This window comes from Physella acuta, unplaced genomic scaffold (assembly GCF_028476545.2).
Source record: "Physella acuta isolate Inbredline_101_S28 unplaced genomic scaffold, ASM2847654v3 ptg001743l, whole genome shotgun sequence".
Taxonomy (NCBI): domain Eukaryota; kingdom Metazoa; phylum Mollusca; class Gastropoda; family Physidae; genus Physella; species Physella acuta.
In genome coordinates this window covers 76,164-98,511 of record NW_026733254.1, presented here as the reverse complement: position 1 = coordinate 98,511, position 22,348 = coordinate 76,164, and the positions used below count along the sequence as shown (strand labels likewise).

Below are 22,348 nucleotides of genomic sequence, written 5' to 3'. Positions count from 1 at the left end.
CACTAGTGATGACGCCGTGCTGGTAACACTAGTGTTGACGCCGTGGTTTGGTAACACTAGTGATGACGCCGTGGTGTGGTAACACTATTGATGACGCCGTGGTTTGGTAACACTAGTGATGACGCCGTGGTTTGGTAACACTAGTGTTGACGCCGTGCTGATAACACTAGTGTTGACGCCGTGCTGGTAACACTAGTGATGACGCCGTAGTGTGGTAACACAAGTGATGACGCCTTGCTGGTAACACTAGTGTTGACGCCTTGCTGGTAACACTAATGATGACGCCGTGGTTTGGTAACACTAGTGATGACGCCGTGCTGGTAACACTAGTGATGACGCCGTGCTGGTAACAATAGTGATGACGCCGTGCTGGTAACACTAGTACTGACGCCGTGCTGGTAACACTAGTGATGACGCCGTGCTGGTAACAATAGTGATGACGCCGTGGTGTGGTAACACTAGTGATGACGCCTTGATGATAACACTAGTGATGACGCCGTGGTGTGGTAACACTAGTGATGACGTCATAGTTTGGTAACACTAGTGATGACACCGTGCTGGTAACACTAGTGATGACGCCGTAGTGTGGTAACACTAGTGATGACGCCGTAGTTTGGTAACACTAGTGATTACGCCTTGATGATAACACTAGTGTTGGCGCCGTGGTGGTAACACTATTGATGACGTCGTGCTGGTAACACTAGTGATGACGCCGTGGTGTGGTAACACTAGTGATGACGCCGTGGTGTGGTAACACTATTGATGACGCCGTGGTTTGGTAACACTAGTGATGACGCCGTGGTTTGGTAACACTAGTGATGACGCCGTGGTTTGGTAACACTAGTGATGACGCCGTGGTGTGGTAACACTAGTGATGACGCCGTGCTGGTAACACTAGTGTTGACGCCGTGGTTTGGTAACACTAGTGATGACGCCGTGGTGGTAACACTATTGATGACGCCGTGGTTTGGTAACACTAGTGATGACGCCGTGGTTTGGTAACACTAGTGTTGACGCCGTGCTGATAACACTAGTGTTGACGCCGTGCTGGTAACACTAGTGATGACGCCGTAGTGTGGTAACACAAGTGATGACGCCTTGCTGGTAACACTAGTGTTGACGCCTTGCTGGTAACACTAATGATGACGCCGTGGTTTGGTAACACTAGTGATGACGCCGTGCTGGTAACACTAGTGATGACGCCGTGCTGGTAACAATAGTGATGACGCCGTGCTGGTAACACTAGTACTGACGCCGTGCTGGTAACACTAGTGATGACGCCGTGCTGGTAACAATAGTGATGACGCCGTGCTGGTAACACTAGTGATGACGCCGTGGTTTGGTAACACTAGTGATGACGCCGTGCTGGTAACACTAGTGTTGACGCTGTGGTTTGGTAACACTAGTGATGACGCCGTGCTGGTAACAATAGTGATGACGCCGTGCTGGTAACACTAGTACTGACGCCGTGCTGGTAACACTAGTGATGACGCCGTGGTGTGGTAATACTAGTGATGACGCCGTGGTTTGGTAACACTAGTGTTGACGCCGTGGTTTGGTAACACTAGTGTTGACGCCGTGCTGGTAACACTAGTGTTGACGCCGTGCTGGTAACACTAGTGATGACGCCGTAGTGTGGTAACACAAGTGATGACGCCTTGCTGGTAACACTAGTGTTGACGCCTTGCTGGTAACACTAGTGATGACGCCGTGGTTTGTTAACACTAGTAATGACGCCGTGGTGTGTTAACACTAGTGATGACGCCGTGCTGGTAACACTAGTGATGACGCCGTGCTGGTAACATTAGTGATGACGCCGTGGTTTGGTAACACTAGTGATGACGCCGTGGTTTGGTAACACTAGTGATGACGCCGTGCTGGTAACACTAGTGATGACGCCGTGGTTTGGTAACACTAGTGATGACGCCGTGGTGTGGTAACACTAGTGATGACACCGTGCTGGTTACACTAGTGATGACGCCGTGCTGGTAAAACTAGTGATGACGCCGTGCTGGTAACACTAGTGTTAACGCCGTGGTGGTAACTTTAGTGATGACGCCGTGCTGGTAACACTAGTGATGACGCCGTGCTGGTAACACTAGTGATGACGCCGTGGTTTGGTAACACAAGTGATGACGCCATGCTGGTAACACTAGTGATGACGCCGTGCTGGTAACACTAGTGATGACGCCGTGCTGGTAACACTAGTGATGACGCCGTGGTTTGGTAACACTAGTGATGACGCCGTGGTTTGGTAACACTTGTGATGACGCCGTGCTGGTAACACTAGTGATGACGCCATGCTGGTAACACTAGTGATCACGCCGTGGTTTGGTAACACTAGTGATGACGCCGTGGTTTGGTAACACTAGTGATGACGCCGTGGTTTGGTAATACTAGTGATGACGCCGTGCTGGTAACACTAGTGATGACGCGTGCTGGTAACACTAGTGATGACGCCGTGGTTTGGTAATACTAGTGATGACGCCGTGCTGGTAACACTAGTGATTTACGCGTGCTGGTAACACTAGTGATGACGCCGTGTTTTGGTAACACTAGTGATGACGCCGTGGTTTGGTAACACTAGTGATGACGCCGTGGTTTGGTAATACTAGTGATGACGCCGTGCTGGTAACACTAGTGATGACGCGTGCTGGTAACACTAGTGATGACGCCGTGGTTTGGTAACACTAGTGATGACGCCGTGGTTTGGTAATACTAGTGATGACGCCGCGCTGGTAACACTAGTGATGACGCCGTGCTGGTAACACTAGTGATGACGCCGTGGTTTGGTAACACTAGTGATGACGCCTTGATGATAACACTAGTGATGACGCCGTGGTGTGGTAACACTAGTGATGACGTCATAGCTTGGTAACACTAGTGATGACACCGTGCTGGTAACACTAGTGATGACGCCGTAGTGTGGTAACACTAGTGATGACGCCGTAGTTTGGTAACACTAGTGATGACGCCTTGATGATAACACTAGTGTTGGCGCCGTGGTGGTAACACTATTGATGACGTCGTGCTGGTAACACTAGTGATGACGCCGTACTGGTAACACTAGTGATGACGCCGTGGTTTGGTAACACTAGTGTTGACGCCGTGCTGGTAACACTAGTGTTGACGCCGTGCTGGTAACACTAGTGATGACGCCGTAGTGTGGTAACACAAGTGATGACGCCTTGCTGGTAACACTAGTGTTGACGCCTTGCTGGTAACACTAATGATGACGCCGTGGTTTGGTAACACTAGTGATGACGCCGTGCTGGTAACACTAGTGATGACGACGTGCTGGTAACAATAGTGATGACGCCGTGCTGGTAACACTAGTACTGACGCCGTGCTGGTAACACTAGTGATGACGCCGTGCTGGTAACAATAGTGATGACGCCGTGCTGGTAACACTAGTGATGACGCCGTGGTTTGGTAACACTAGTGATGTCGCCGTGCTGGTAACACTAGTGATGACGCCGTGGTTTGGTAACACTAGTGATGACGCCGTGCTGGTAACACTAGTGATGACGCCGTGGTTTGCCCCCGGCCTGAGAACCTCACATTGACCAATGACCACTTAAGTGACCATTGAAGCCGAGCTGGGCGTCATCAGGTGGACGTGAAGATCCCCGGCTCACCCACCATCGTCTGACCTTGATGCCACGTGACATCTCCAGCAGAAACGACATTAGTGCAGGTCAGGAGTCTGGAACTTTTTCAGTCTGTGAATATCTGGGGTTAGGTCCAGGTTTTTATATGCGTACACTCCAGACACGTGTCGACTGTAGACGTGTGTCCACTCACTATAGACGTGTGTCCAATATAGACGTGTGTCCACTGTAGACGTGTGTCCACTCACTATAGACGTGTGTCCACTGTAGACGTGTGTCCACTCACTATAGACGTGTGTCCACTGTAGACGTGTGTCCACTCACTATAGACGTGTGTCCACTGTAGACGTGTGTCCAATATAGACGTGTGTCCACTCACTATAGACGTGTGTCCAATATAAACGTGTGTCCACTATAGACGTGTGTCCACTATAGACGTGTGTCCAATATAGACGTGTGTCCACTATAGACGTGTGTCCACTGTAGACGTGTGTCCAATATAGACGTGTGTCCACTATAGACGTGTGTCCACTATAGACGTGTGTCCACTATAGACGTGTGTCCACTATAGACGTGTGTCCACTGTAGACGTGTGTTCACTATAGACGTGTGTCCACTATAGACGTGTGTCCACTATAGACGTGTGTCCAATATAGACGTGTGTCCAATATAGACGTGTGTCCACTATAGACGTGTGTCCACTATAGACGTGTGTCCACTGTAGACGTGTGTCCAATATAGACGTGTGTCCACTATAGACGTGTGTCCACTATAGACGTGTGTCCACTATAGACGTGTGTCCACTATAGACGTGTGTCCACTATAGACGTGTGTCCAATATAGACGTGTGTCCACTATAGACGTGTGTCCACTATAGACGTGTGTCCACTATAGACGTGTGTCCACTATAGACGTGTGTCCACTATAGACGTGTGTCACCTGTAGACGTGTGTCCACTATAGACGTGTGTCCAATATTGACGTGTGTCCACTATAGACGTGTGTCACCTGTAGACGTGTGTCCACTATTGACGTGTGTCCACTATTGACGTGTGTCCACTATTGACGTGTGTCCACTATAGACGTGTGTCACCTGTAGACGTGTGTCCACTAAAGATGCACCTGTACATGTGTGTCCAATGTAGACGTGTTTCCCTTATAGACATTTATAGACCTTGTTCACTAATGAACAATTTTCAGTCTTTGAAAAGGAATCAAATTGAGTCTTTTGAAACTCATGACTACAAGTTCCTAAATTAATTTTTAATATTTTTTTTCATGAAAACTAATAGCTCTTTTGTTGTCACGAATTCTATTTTAATTTTAAGAAATACGAAATGTGTGCCCAGCATAAAATGATACATTCCTATTCTTTTACGTGGTGAGACATACAATAATGCAGCAGTCCATCATAAAGTGATACCCCCGCCCCTATATCAAGTGATACTTTACCCAGCGAGCCCCTTAATCTCTGTACTCAAGTCAACTTTGACATGTCCGCCATCAAAGATTACCCGGCCATCCCCTGACTGCAGTACATCATTGTTATTCATTGCCAGATAAATCTCCGCCGTCCACCACCGTCTGGTGTAAGCACTCAGTCACTGGCCGTCTACTGGGGTCAGCCGTCTATTGACACCTTATGTCACTCACATTCGCCTTGTCTGATGCAAACGTGAATCCAAGTGGGAGTCTTGTGTCGGTCGTTGACCTTAGGTCATACTCCTACCACGCAACACGTCATCGTGTATTTCCATTACACCAAGGCACGGTATATTTCCATTACATTAAGACATCATGTATATCCATTACACTTAGATATCGTGTATATCCATTATACTAAGACATCGTGTATATCCATTACACTTAGATATCGTGTATATCCATTACACTTAGATATCGTGTATATCCATTATACTCAGACATGTTATATTTCCATTACACTTAGATATCGTGTATATCCATTACACTTAGATATCGTGTATATCCATTACACTCAGACACGTTATATTTCCATTACACTCAGACACGTTATATTTCCATTACACTCAGACACGTTATATTTCCATTACATTCAGACACGTTATATTTCCATTACATTCAGACACGTTATATTTCCATTACATTCAGACATGGTATATTTCCATTACATTCAGACACGTTATATTTCCATTACATTCAGACACGTTATATTTCCATTACACCAAGACATGGTATATTTCCATTACACTTAGACATCGTGTATATCCATTATACTCAGACATGTTATATTTCCATTACACTTAGATATCGTGTATATCCATTACACTTAGATATCGTGTATATCCATTACACTCAGACATGGTATATTTCCATTACACTCAGACACGTTATATTTCCATTACACTCAGACACGTTATATTTCCATTACATTCAGACACGTTATATTTCCATTACATTCAGACATGGTATATTTCCATTACATTCAGACACGTTATATTTCCATTACATTCAGACACGTTATATTTCCATTACACTAAGGCATGGTATATTTCCATTACACTCAGACATGGTATATTTACATTACACTCAGACATGGTATATTTCCATTACATTCAGACATGGTATATTTCCATTACACTCAGACATGGTATATTTCCATTACATTCAGACACGTTATATTTCCATTACACTCAGACATGGTATAATTCCATTACATTCAGACACGTTATATTTCCATTACACTCAGACATGGTATATTTCCATTACACTCAGACATGGTATATTTCCATTACATTCAGACACGTTATATTTCCATTACACTCAGACATGGTATATTTCCATTACACTCAGACATGGTATATTTCCATTACACTAAGACATGTTATATTACAATGACACCCGTACACTTTATATTTCCCTATCACCCACACACAGCATACTTCCATGACATCCCTATTGTCCACACATTATATTTCCTTAATGCCCACGTCTTTTATTACCATAAAGACGTTATATTTCCTCAAAAATACCCGGCCATAAGCAGTGGCGGAACTAGAAATCAAAGGCTCCCCCGCAAAGAAAAAACTAGGGCCCCCTATATATATATATATATATATATATATATATATATATATATATATATATATATATATATATATATACATATATATATATATATATATATACATATATATATATATATATATATATATATATATATATATATATATATATATATATATATATATATATATATATATATATATATATATATATATATATATATATATATATATATATATAAAATCTATATCCTAAGTGAGTAATTTAGTCTACTTCATTGCAATATAATCAATATATAACCATTCTGAGTGAACAAAACAGAATTATTTAGCCATCACTCAGTTTGAGTTAGAAAAGTATCATAATCATGCTGGTCAAAAATATATAAAGACGTTAGCTTGACTCGTGAATGGTTTCTCGCGTTATGTTTTTTTTTTTCATTTTAGGCTTTTATAATATCAATTTTGAAAACAGTGATTTTTATAGCCATACTATTGTATAGTACGTCTTATTTAAATAACAATTCAGAGAATCAATTGCTTTTTAATATACATAGTACAAAACTATTTAAATGAGTTTCGTGGGCATCCCTATTTTAAAGAAGGGCAGTAAGGCTTGGAAGTAGTGTGAATGTTTAACTACCTTTCAAACTATAGCTCTTGTAGATTTTAAAATATTTTTCTACGCAACAATCTCTGCTATAGTAGACCTGTTTTTTTTTTTACAAAAACACTTTCAAGATGCATGAAAAACATAATTTTTGAAAAAAAAATGCATTGTGTTTTGGTCGGAACTGGGCCCCTAAGCGTCCTGGGCCTCCCCCCCCCCCCCCCCCCCCGCATTGCGGGGTCTGGCGGTATGGTAGTTCCGCCCCTGGCCATAAGTAGCCTGTTATACTACGTCACACTGCTATATCACGTCTGGAAAATTGTGTTGACACATGTACATGCCCTCATGTTCTACACTACTACCAAATGAGGACATGAAAGTTGAAATATCTTTTTGAACATGGCGGTCCACGGGGACTCTATGGAGTGGGGGGGGGGGGGGCACGAGACAACTCTTATTTCCTCTAATGCTCGGTGTCCTTATAATCCTTTTGTTCTTTAATCCTCACTGTGGTCTCGCGGGGTGCTTTAGCCGATGTTAGTCTTACAAGCAATTCCTTTATAGTCCAGTCAAATGGACCTTCTCATGTTTTATTTCCCCAGGTAACCTGTTTGTGATTCTCATGTTTTATTTCCCCAGGTAACTTGTTTGTGATTCACATGTTTTATTTCCCCAGGTAACCTGTTTGTGATTCTCATGTTTTATTTCCCCAGGTAACTTGTTTGTGATTCTCATGTTTTATTTCCCCAGGTAACTTGTTTGTGATTCTCATGTTTTATTTCCCCAGGTAACCTGTTTGTGATTCTCATGTTTTATTTCCCCAGGTAACCTGTTTGTGATTCTCGTGTTTTATTTCCCCAGGTAACTTGTTTGTGATTCTCATGTTTTATTTCCCCAGGTAACTTGTTTGTGATTCTCATGTTTTATTTCCCCAGGTAACCTGTTTGTGATTCTCGTCGTTCTACGTCATCGCCACATGCGTACACTGACCAATGTGTTTTTTCTCAATCTGACCATCGGAGACTTCATGGTCAACTGTATCTGTATCCCCATCACCCTGGGCAACTACGTCTACAGGTGAGGCTAGTTTAACATTGGTCTGGTCAAATGACAAAACGCAAACTACACAAATACACAACATAAATACAAACCACACAATTCACAACATAAATACAAACTACACAAATACACAATATAAATACAAACTACACAAATTCACAATATAAATACAAACGACACAAATACACAATATAAATACAAACTACACAAATACACAACATAAATACAAACCACACAATTCACAACATAAATACAAACTACACAAATACACAACATAAATACAAACTACACAAATACACAATATAAATACAAACTACACAAATACACAATATAAATACAAACTACACAAATACACAATATAAATACAAACTACACAAATACACAACATAAATACAAACCACACAATTCACAACATAAATACAAACTACACAAATACACAATATAAATACAAACTACACAAATACATAAAATTAATACAAACTACACAAATACATAAAATTAATACAAACTACACAAAAATTCACAAAATAAATTAATACAATGTACACAAAAACACCACATAAGTACACTAATTCACCACATTTAGCTTTAAGAATCTGGATAAAATGTTCTTTTTTTTTTCAACTAAAACCTCATGGCTTATTCTTTTAGACCATAACATCTTTTTTTGCAAACCACGAGTAAAGTATGTACTTTGAGCACTTTGGTTCAGTAATTCTGTAAAACAGGTTTACATAATGTATGAGATAACCCAACACCCACTCGAGAGTTTGAACTCCATGAAATGAAATCACCAAGTTGTTTTAAGTAAACTGGTGTCGACTGATGGACAAAATGATATTTTAGATTATTGTCAGCTATACTAGTACAGCAGAGGCGTAGCGACCCTTCCCGGCGCCCGGGGACATACTTTCAATTTGGCGCCCCCCTCTGGAGCAAATTTTCGATTTGCACCCCCCCTCGAACTTTTCATTTGCACCCCCCCTCAAACTTTCGATTTGCACCCACCCCTCGAACTTTCGATTTGCAACCCCCCCTCAAACTTTCGATTTGCACCCCCCCCCCCTCGAACTTTCGATTTGCACCCCCCCCTCGAACTTTTCATTTGCACCCCCCCCCTCGAACTTTTCATTTGCACCCCCCCTCAAACTTTCAATTTGGCGCCCCCCCCTAAGGTCGGCGCCCGGGGACATATGTCCTCCCCGCCCCCGCCCCCTCGCTACGCCTCTGTAGTACAGCGAGACAGAAACCTGCAATGTTTCTGACGATATTTGAATTTTTCGTCATATTTTTAATGTCTGGAAATTGTTAATTACGTGGATATATTTATAAGCTCGATTACTTTGCTAAATTATATTTGTCGTTGTATTTCTTTTTGTATTGACGGGTTCTTTGAAGATTTGAAGCATGGTCATAACCCCCTTTTAGAGATAAGAGCAGGACTGAGGAAAAAAAGGCGCCTTTTAGATATATATATATATATATATATATATATATATATATATATATATATATATATATATATATATATATATATATATATATATATATATATATATAATTATATATACAAGCGTCCCGTCCACCCGAAGAGATGCCTGGAGGAGTCTCTGTTCTTGTGTTCTTCAAAGACTTGAACTCCACAACGCATTGGTTATATTACAATCTGAGAGTCTGCTCAACAGTTGGTTAAATGAATGGGATATGTTTGTACAGGCACTAGGGACAAGGTCAAACACACTTATCAACTCTACTTTACCTGTACATTTGGACCATGAGTTCTGCGATGGTACCCAGCTTTCAGTGAGCTACATACAGCATAGGTACCCAGCTTTCAGTGAGCTACATACAGCATAGGTACCCAGCTATGTGAGCTACATACAACATAGGTACCCAGCTATGTGAGCTACATACAACATAGGTACCCAGCTATGTGAGCTACATACAACAGAGGTACCCAGCTATGTGAGCTACATACAGCATAGGTACCCAGCTATGTGAGCTACATACAACATAGGTACCCAGCTATGTGAGCTACATACAGCATAGGTACCCAGCTATGTGAGCTACATACAACATAGGTACCCAGCTATGTGAGCTACATACAGCATAGGTACCCAGCTATGTGAGCTACATACAACAGAGGTACCCAGCTATGTGAGCTACATACAACAGAGGTACCCAGCTATGTGAGCTATCTACAACATAGGTACCCAGCTATGTGAGCTACATACAGCATAGGTACCCAGCTATGTGAGCTACATACAACATAGGTACCCAGCTATGTGAGCTACATACAGCATAGGTACCCAGCTTTCAGTGAGCTACATACAGCATAGGTACCCAGCTTTCAGTGAGCTACATACAACAGAGGTACCCAGCTATGTGAGCTACATACAGCAGAGGTACCCAGCTATGTGAGCTACATACAGCAGAGGTACCCAGCTATGTGAGCTACATACAACAGAGGTACCCAGCTATGTGAGCTACATACAGCAGAGGTACCCAGCTATGTGAGCTACATACAACAGAGGTACCCAGCTATGTGAGCTACATACAACAGAGGTACCCAGCTATGTGAGCTACATACAGCATAGGTACCCAACTATGTGAGCTACATACAGCAGAGGTACCCAGCTATGTGAGCTACATACAGCAGAGGTACCCAGCTATGTGAGCTACATACAGCATAGATACCCAGCTATGTGAGCTACATACAGCATAGGTACCCAGCTATGTGAGCTACATACAACATAGGTACCCAGCTATGTGAGCTACATACAACTTAGGTACCCAGCTATGTGAGCTACATACAGCAGAGGTACCCAGCTATATGAGCTACATACAACTTAGGTACCCAGCTATGTGAGCTACATACAACATAGGTACCCAGTTATGTGAGCTACATACAGCAGAGGTACCCAGCTATGTGAGCTACATACAACATAGGTACCCAGCTATGTGAGCTACATACAACATAGGTACCCAGCTATGTGAGCTACATACAACATAGGTACCCAGCTATGTGAGCTACATACAACATAGGTACCCAGCTATGTGAGCTACATACAACATAGGTACCCAGCTTTCAGTGAGCTACATACAACATAGGTACCCAGCTATGTGAGCTACATACAACATAGGTACCCAGCTATGTGAGCTACATACAACATAGGTACCCAGCTATGTGAGCTACATACAACATAGGTACCCAGCTATGTGAGCTACATACAACATAGGTACCCAGCTTTCAGTGAGCTACATACAACATAGGTACCCAGCTATGTGAGCTACATACAACATAGGTACCCAGCTATGTGAGCTACCTACAACATAGGTACCCAGCTATGTGAGCTACATACAACATAGGTACCCAGCTATGTGAGCTACATACAACATAGGTACCCAGCTATGTGAGCTACATACAACATAGGTACCCAGCTATGTGAGCTACATACAACATAGGTACCCAGCTATGTGAGCTACATACAACATAGGTACCCAGCTATGTGAGCTACATACAACATAGGTACCCAGCTATGTGAGCTACATACAGCAGAGGTACCCAGCTATGTGAGCTACATACAGCAGAGGTACCCAGCTATGTGAGCTACATACAACATAGGTACCCAGCTATGTGAGCTACATACAACATAGGTACCCAGCTATGTGAGCTACATACAACATAGGTACCCAGCTATGTGAGCTACATACAACATAGGTACCCAGCTATGTGAGCTACATACAACATAGGTACCCAGCTATGTGAGCTACATACAGCATAGGTACCCAGCGAACATTAAAACAAGTGGAGACCTCTGGACTAACAGTACATTCCTTAATGACTGAGTCGCTAATGGCGCTGTTTGATGACAGACTAGTGACACGTCAGTCACCAGTAATCGTCTCACGTCATTTTCAGCCAATCAGAAATGGAGAACCAACAATGATGGAGCACGGCACTCGACCAATCAAACAGCAGGATACATGTCCTGATTGTGTCAAGACGATCCGGTGTTGTCCACTTCAGGGGCCGAGAAACACGTGATGGGACATGACGGCCAAACATAATTAGAAACACGAGGTGAAAACCTCAAACCCTCTGACAGTTCTTCACCTGCTTAAGTACAAGTGTCAACAACCCGACCTACTTCACCCCTCCCCCCCCCCCCACACCAACCCAGCCACCCACCCACACCATGTCAAGAGGGGTTACTTTTTCAAAGTGGGTTTGGTGTGTGTTTGATGTGTGTTCGATGTGTGTTCGATGTGTGTCTGAGTGTTTCTATGTCAAGTTTAGGATTTTTCCTATATCAACACACCAATCACACCCACCTCACCAACCCACCAACCACACTAACCACACCAACCCACCAACCACACCAACCACACTAACCACACCAACCCACCAACTACACCAGCCACACCAACCACACTAACCACACCAACCCACCAACCACACCAACCACACCAACCACACTAACCACACCAACCACACCAACCACACCAACCACACCAACCGCACCAACCACACCAACCACACCAACCACACCAACCGCACCAACCGCACCAACCGCACCAACCACACCAACCACACCAACCACACCAACCACACCAACCACACCAACCACACCAATCACACCAACCACACCTAACACACCAACCACACCAACCACACCAACCGCACCAACCACACCAACCACACCAACCACACCAACCACACCAATCACACCAACCACACCTAACACACCAACCACACCAACCACACCAACCACACCAACCGCACCAACCGCACCAACCGCACCAACCGCACCAACCACACCAACCACTCCAACCCACCAACCACACCCACCACGTTAACCACACCAACCACACTTACCACACCAACCCGTTTCAGAGAAGTTGAGATCTAGTTAGACCCGTCCATACCTGACTAAAACAAATGCCAGCTTGATGTTAGAGATAATGAGCAAACTTTCATGGCTCAAGGAAATCATGAGCCTTCATGAATATTTAACACCAAGGAATCTTCAATTACTCACTTTCTTCAACCATTGAACGATTTAAAGATTTCAAGAAATATTTAGCCACCCAACATATTTAGCCACCAACATATTTAGCCACCAACATATTTAGCCACCAACATATTTAACCATCAACATATTTAACCACCATATTTAACCATCAACATATTTAACCACCCACATATTTAGCCACCCACATATTTAGCCACCAACATATTTAACCACCAACATATTTAGCCACTAACATCTTTAGCCACCAACATATTTAGCCACCAACATATTTAGCCACTAACATATTTAGCCACCAACATATTTAGCCACCAACATATTTAGCCACCAACATATTTAGCCACTAACATATTTAGCCACCAACATATTTAGCCACCAACATATTTAGCCACCAACATATTTAGCCACTAACATATTTAGCCACCAACATATTTAGCCACCAACATATTTAGCCACCAACATATTTAGCCACTAACATATTTAGCCACCAACATATTTAGCCACTAACATATTAAATCACCAACATATTTAGCCACCAACATATTTAGCCACTAACATATTAAATCACCAACATATTTAACCATCAACATATTTAGCCACTAACACATTAAATCACCAACATATTTAGCCACCAACATATTTAGCCACTAACATATTAAATCACCAACATATTTAACCATCAACATATTTAGCCACTAACATATTAAATCACCAACATATTTAACCACCAACATATTTAACCACCAACATATTTAACCACCCACATATTTAGCCACCAACATATTTAGCCACTAACATATTAAATCACCAACATATTTAACCATCAACATATTTAGCCACTAACACATTAAATCACCAACATATTTAGCCACCAACATATTAATCACTAACATATTAAATCACCAACATATTTAACCATCAACATATTTAGCCACTAACATATTAAATCACCAACATATTTAACCACCAACATATTTAACCACCAACATATTTAACCACCCACATATTTAGCCACCAACATATTTAGCCACTAACATATTAAATCACCAACATATTTAGCCACCAACATATTTAGCCACTAACATATTAAATCACCAACATATTTAGCCACTAACATATTAAATCACCAACATATTTAGCCACTAACATATTAAATCACCAACATATTTAGCCACTAACATATTAAATCACCAACATATTTAGCCACTAACATATTAAATCACCAACATATTTAGCCACCAACATATTTAACCATCAACATATTTAACCACCAACATATTTAACCACCAACATATTTAGCAATCAACATATTTAACCACCCACATATTTAACCATCAACATATTTAACCACCAACATATTTAACCACCCACATATTTAGCCATCCACATGTTTAGCCACCCACATATTTAGCCACCAACATATTTAGCCACTAACATATTAAATCACCAACATATTTAGCCACCAACATATTTAGCCACTAACATATTAAATCACCAACATATTTAGCCACTAACATATTAAATCACCAACATATTTAGCCACCAACATATTTAACCATCAACATATTAAGCCACCAACATATTTAGCCACAAACATATTTAGCCACCAACATATTTAACCATCAACATATTTAGCCACCAACATATTTAACCATCAACATATTTAGCCACCCACATATTTAGCCACCAACATATTTAGCCACCAACATATTTAACCATCAACATATTTAGCCACCAACATATTTAGCCACCCACATATTTAGCCACCAACATATTTAGCCACTAACATATTAAATCACCAACATATTTAGCCACCAACATATTTAGCCACTAACATATTAAATCACCAACATATTTAGCCACTAACATATTAAATCACCAACATATTTAGCCACCAACATATTTAACCATCAACATATTTAGCCACCCACATATTTAGCCACCAACATATTTAGCCACCGACATATTTAGCCACAAACATATTTAGCCACCAACATATTTAACCATCAACATATTTAGCCACCCACATATTTAGCCACCAACATACTTAGCCACCAACATATTTAGCCACCCACATATTTAGCCACCAACATATTTAGCCACCGACATATTTAGCCACCGACATATTTAGCCACCGACATATCCCACATAAAATCGACCCTCGCTTCATGCCCCTGGCTACTGGAGCATTGAATTTAATTAATTAATTAATTAATGAGGGACTTGCGTCTCCAGCTGGTGTGGACATGTGACCAGATGAAAAACTTCTCGGCTGAGGAAATTTAGCAGCTCAGGAAAAAATAACGATTGAATTAAGCTAAGGAAATATTAGAGTTAAATTAAGCTAAGGAAATATTAGAGTTGAATTAAGCTGCAAATGATGTGTTGGTATAAATAAGAAATGTTTATATCTGAGTTGAGGCTACAGAACTCACACAGTGAGTTGTACATCAGCGCCTAGCAGCTATTTCTCCAAAAACGATTGTTATTTTTTTTAGTGCAAACGTGCCGGTGTTTATAATTCCCTTGTTTTGGATAAAGGTCAAGGTTAAAATGTTTCTTTATTTCCTGTTTTTACTTTCGTTTTAATCCATCTGGTTCTATCAATTTTCATCCTTTCCACAACACTCACATTTCGCGATCAGATATTCAAATAACGAATCAAGGGAAACAATTCTTATCGAAACTTCCTTGAATTTGTAGCTTCACAAAAATATAAAACCATTCTATAAATAGAAGGAAAATGGAAGGGAAAGTGCCAGACACAAGTGTAAAATTGATAATCTCAATTTTAAAAGCTCAGCACTTTGAGGCTCTAACCATGAGCCCCACGAGAGCTGAGCCAACACTTAGGATATTTCAACTGTTTGAAACCAGTCAGGTTTTGGGACATATGGAGCTTAAGGTGGTGAATCATATGGAGCTTAATGTGGTGAATCATATGGGGCTTAAGGTGGTGAATCATATGGAGCTTAAGGTGGTGAATCATATGGAGCTTAAGGTGGTGAATCATATGGGGCTTCAGGTGGTGAATCATATGGAGCTTAAGGTGGTGAATCATATGGAGCTTAAGGTGGTGAATGATATGGAGCTTAATGTGGTGAATCATATGGAGCTTAAGGTGGTGAATCATATGGAGCTTAATGTGGTGAATCATATGGGGCTTAAGGTGGTGAATCATATGGAGCTTAAGGTGGTGAATGATATGGAGCTTAAGGTGGTGAATCATATGGAGCTTAAGGTGGTGAATGATATGGAGCTTAATGTGGTGAATCATATGGAGCTTAAGGTGGTGAATGATATGGAGCTTAATGTGGTGAATGATAGGGAGCTTAAGGTGGTGAATCATATGGAGCTTAATGTGGTGAATCATATGGAGCTTCAGGTGGTGAATCATATGGGGCTTAAGGTGGTGAATGATATGGAGCTTAAGGTGGTGAATGATATGGAGCTTAATGTGGTGAATCATATGGAGCTTAAGGTGGTGAATGATATGGAGCTTAATGTGGTGAATGATATGGAGCTTAAGGTGGTGAATGATATGGAGCTTCAGGTGGTGAATGATATGGAGCTTAATGTGGTGAATCATATGGAGCTTAAGGTGGTGAATCATATGGAGCTTAAGGTGGTGAATCATATGGAGCTTAATGTGGTGAATCATATGGAGCTTAAGGTGGTGAATGATATGGAGCTTAATGTGGTGAATCATATGGAGCTTAAGGTGGTGAATCATATGGAGCTTAAGGTGGTGAATCACATGGAGCTTAATGTGGTGAATCATATGGAGCTTAAGGTGGTGAATGATATGGAGCTTCAGGTGGTGAATCATATGGAGTTTAATGTGCTGAATCATATGGAGCTTAAGTAAGTGTATCAGACTTCTATCTAGAACAGGGGTCTCCAAACTACGGCCCGCGGGCCGGATGCGGCCCGCGAGGTCCTTTCATCCGGCCCGCGGAGATATTTTTGTTCACGGAAAAAAATGTTTGTTAGAGGTAGCTGAGGAACTTTGCCCAGAAAATTCAAAACAATTTGAAAATGTAGCTTTAGGTGCAAATACCATAGCCCGACATGTTGCAGACATTGTTGAAAACAATGTGACACAAATAGCGAAAACTGCTAAAAAGTTTCGCAATTTTTCAATTGCAATGGATGAGTCGCTGGACAGCTGTTCCATGCTTTTGGAACAAGTACAGGGCAACAACGTGACGCACTTTCAGCTGTGCAAGGTCTTCATGGCTGAAGCAACAGTTGAGTTCCCACATCATTTGCATTCGAGATCATCAAAGACCTACAACTGCAGTTTCAGTAGCGGTTTTCTGACTAGAATTCAAAGGCAGAAGAAGTGAGACTGTTTCAAAACCAGGTCTGCAGATGGAGGTCATTGAATTGAAAGCAAATGACTTCCTTAGAGACAAGTTAAAAAAATGGCGAATGGGTTTTTGTGTTTGCCCAAGGAGAATAAACTTGGACCTCGGGTGTGTTTTTTGCCCCCGACAGAGTTTCTTTCAGACTTTTTCTCCTGGGGGGGGGGGGCATTTAAAATGTGTAGGCTATATATTTCAATATACACCGCCACCCCAAAGAGATGCATGTAAGAAACTCTGGCCCCCGAAATGATATTTGATAGATAATGTGGCCCTCGGGCTGAAAAGTTTGGAGACCCCTGGTCTAGAACATAATTGAAAAAGAATTTTAAAATTCTCATAACTTGAAAAATTCAACAACCAATATCGGAGATTCAAAAATATAAATTTCAATGATTTTATCGATAGATAATAGACAATTTTGACATGATTATATCTATGGATTTGGTATATAAGTAATTCATGGACAGGACACATTTGTCGCATTATTGTGTCTAAGGATTGGACACATTTTAAGACGAATACTTTTTTTTTTACTTTCTCGTACAAAGAGAACAGAGAAAGTATTGTAATCCTGCACAAAAATCACTTGACAAAAATCAATTTGACAATTTCACAAATTTACTCCTCTGTCATTCGTCACATCCGGGATATAGAGGACTTATTTTAATCGTGCAAAAATTATAAATCCAGATTTATCAAATTTGTTTTTCGTTTTTTGCGTAATTGAGTCGGAAAAACTGGATTATCAAATTCTGTCCGTGTGTGTGTATATGTGTGTGTATATGTGTGTGTGTTTGTGCGTGCGTGCGTGTGTGTGTTTGTGTGTAGACACGATAACTTGAGTACTATTACAGTTAGGTTGATGAAATTTCATAAATAAGTATTGTATCAAATTTGTAGATTTGTTTCAACTTTTCAGATATTTACGATAACCGGAAGTGGAATTCGATCTACTTTCCATTTTTCAAAAGCCTGTAACTTGAGTATTATTTAAGATAGATAAATGAAATTTCACATGTAAGTAAAAGATCTAATTCGTTGTCTTCCGATTTCTCAAAAACGCATGTGAATTTATAAAGTACTAATAATATTCCGCACTATTATACACATTTTGTTTGGCATTCACTTGGTGCGCAATCATATTTCTACGAGATTCTATTCTATTTTTAAAAGTTTAAGTAATTAAAAATGGATTTTAAATATTGTCTATATCCCGAGTTGCCATCCCCCGTAGTGTTATATAAGAATATTCGAGAAAGTTTAGGGGAGATTACTCCCGGTTTATTTTAGTCCGAATACAACACCATTCTCACGTGACTATGTTGATAAATAGAACACATCACAATGTTTTAAACAACAACTTAATTAAAGTCGATTTAGGCTAGAAAGAAAAAAAATGTAAATCCACTAATTGAACGCTTCATTAACAGTCACGTGGTAGCCGTTCTCTAACGAATTTCCGCTGCCTGTACAATCACATCACTCACCTGATGCTGGTTATTTACATTCGGTGGCACCAAGATCCAGCCTCGAGGCTTTTGTAAGATGAATGGGGAATTGATGTGATTTCAGGAGAGTTATCCCCCTGCCCATGTCTTGTTGGCTTGCTTCTCTTCAATCGATCATGTTTTTATCCTTTACTCTGGGTCGCGTCGTGTCGTTTAGGTTAACCCAGGGTACATGACCTATTTACGGGGTGTTCATGGTCTATTTACAAGTTGTACATGCCTGTGTACATAGTGTGCACGGTCTTTTTACAAGGTGTTGGCGATCAAAATATCCACGCCACCACCAACGCTATCCACTCCACCAACTCTATCCACACTTCTACGCTATCCACTCCACCAACGCTATCCACTCCACCAACGCTATCCACTCCACCAACGCTATCCACCCCACCAACGCTATCCACCCCACCAACGCTATCCACTCCACCAACGCTATCCACTCCACCAACGCTATCCACTCCACCAACGCTATCCACACCACCAACGCTATCCACACCACCAACGCTATCCACACCACCAACGCTATCCACTCCACCAACGCTATCCACCACACCAACGCTATCCACTCCACCAACGCTATCCACTCCACCAACGCTATCCACTCCACCAACGCTATCCACACCACCAACGCTATCCACTCCACCAACGCTATCCACTCCACCAACGCTATCCACCCCACCAACGCTATCCACTCCACCAACGCTATCCACTCCACCAAAGCTATCCACTCCACCAACGCTATCCACTCCACCAACGCTATCCACTCCACCAACGCTATCCACACCACCAACGCTATCCACTCCACCAACGCTATCCACCCCACCAACGCTATCCACCCCACCAACGCTATCCACACCACCAACGCTATCCACTCCACCAACGCTATCCACACCACCAACGCTATCCACTCCACCAAAGCTATCCACTCCACCAACGCTATCCACTCCACCAACGCTATCCACACCACCAACGCTATCCACACCACCAACGCTATCCACTCCACCAACGCTATCCACCCCACCAACGCTATCCACTCCACCAACGCTATCCACTCCACCAAAGCTATCCACTCCACCAACGCTATCCACTCCACCAACGCTATCCACTCCACCAACGCTATCCACACCACCAACGCTATCCACTCCACCAACGCTATCCACCCCACCAACGCTATCCACCCCACCAACGCTATCCACACCACCAACGCTATCCACTCCACCAACGCTATCCACACCACCAACGCTATCCACTCCACCAAAGCTATCCACTCCACCAACGCTATCCACTCCACCAACGCTATCCACCCCACCAACGCTATCCACTCCACCAACGCTATCCACTCCACCAACGCTATCCACTCCACCAACGCTATCCACTCCACCAACGCTATCCACTCCACCAACGCTATCCACTCCACCAACGCTATCCACTCCACCAACGCTATCCCTCCCCCACCATGAAAACTAACCAACGCATTACTCCCAATCCTGAGACGTCTTATTTCACGGCTCTATTTTTTACTGCCCGACTTTCTATTCAACTCAACTAATCAAATAACAAATTAATTCAACTTCTAAACGATAATTAAATCAGCTTACAAGATGGCTTCCATCTGTCTGTATTAGTTTTTCTTTACCCCCTTACGTCCATCGCCAGCATGATTGGGAGGAGCCGTCAATGAAGGATTTGAAGCAGTAGAGGTCTGTCTAGTCTCTCGGCTCACATTTTGGGAGGATTCAATATCTCACACTTGCCTGACAATAGCTGTATGTTGTCTGACTAACTGACCATCGGTGACTAACTGATCATCTGTGACTAACTGACTCTCTGTGACTAACTGACCATCTGTGACTAACTGACCATCTGTGACTAACTGACCATCTCTGACTAACTGACCATCTGTGACTAACTGACCATCTCTGACTAACTGACCATCTGTGACTAACTGACCATCTGTGACTAACTGACCATCTCTGACTAACTGACCATCTGTGACTAACTGACCATCTGTGACTAACTGACCATCTGTGACTAACTGACCATCTGTGACTAACTAACCATCTGTGACTAAATGACCATCTGTGACTAACTGACCATTGGTGACTTACTCTCTGTGACTAACTGACCATCTCTGACTAACTGACCATCTGTGACTAACTGACCATCTCTGACTAACTGACCATCTGTGACTAACTGACCATCTCTGACTAACTGACCATCTGTGACTAACTGACCATCTGTGACTAACTGACCATCTGTGACTAACTGACCATCTGTGACTAACTAACCATCTGTGACTAAATGACCATCTGTGACTAACTGACCATTGGTGACTTACTCTCTGTGACTAACTGACCATATGTGACTAACTGACCATATGTGACTAACTGATTATCTGTGACTAAATGGCCATCGGTGAATAACTGACATGCTCAGCTGGTTTATTATCTGAGTAACTATAAAGGACTGACTGACTGACTGACTATCTGTGACTATATGTGATTGATTCTATATGATTGACTGTCTATTTTTTCTGGATCTTCCGGGTAGAAACATTTGACTCAATGATATTTTAGAAACATTAGACTCAATGATGTTTTAGAAACATTAGACTCAATGATGTTTTAGAAACATTTGACTCAATGATGTTTTAGAAACATTTGACTCAATGATATTTTAGAAACATTAGACTCAATGATATTTTAGAAACATTTGAAAATACAGAGCGACCATACCCCATACCTAGTTTCCATAATAGAGCGACCATACCCCATTTCTTATTACTAATACAGAGCGACCATACCCACTCCTAGTTACCATTACAGAGCGACCATACCACATCCCTAGTTACCATTACAGAGCGACCATACCACATCCCTAGTTACCATTACAGAGCGACCATACCACATCCCTAGTTACCATTACAGAGCGACCATACCCCATCCCTAGTTACCATTACAGAGCGACCATACCACATCCCTAGTTACCATTACAGAGCGACCATACCACATCCCTAGTTACCATTACAGAGCGACCATACCCCATCCCTAGTTACCATTACAGAGCGACCATACCCCATCCCTAGTTACCATTACAGAGCGACTCATCACCTCT

At 41.9% G+C, this 22,348-nt stretch overlaps 1 protein-coding gene across 1 annotated transcript in view; it reads left to right on the top strand.

The window, feature by feature from the left end:
- LOC131930237 (QRFP-like peptide receptor) overlaps positions 1 to 22,348 on the top strand; it is a 97,663-nt gene that overhangs the window by 69,791 nt on the left and 5,524 nt on the right. Inside the window, exon 4 of the mRNA XM_059286649.1 lies at positions 8,200 to 8,341. Within this exon, the coding sequence (XP_059142632.1) occupies positions 8,200 to 8,341 (142 nt within the window). The remainder of the gene's footprint in view (positions 1 to 8,199; positions 8,342 to 22,348) is intronic.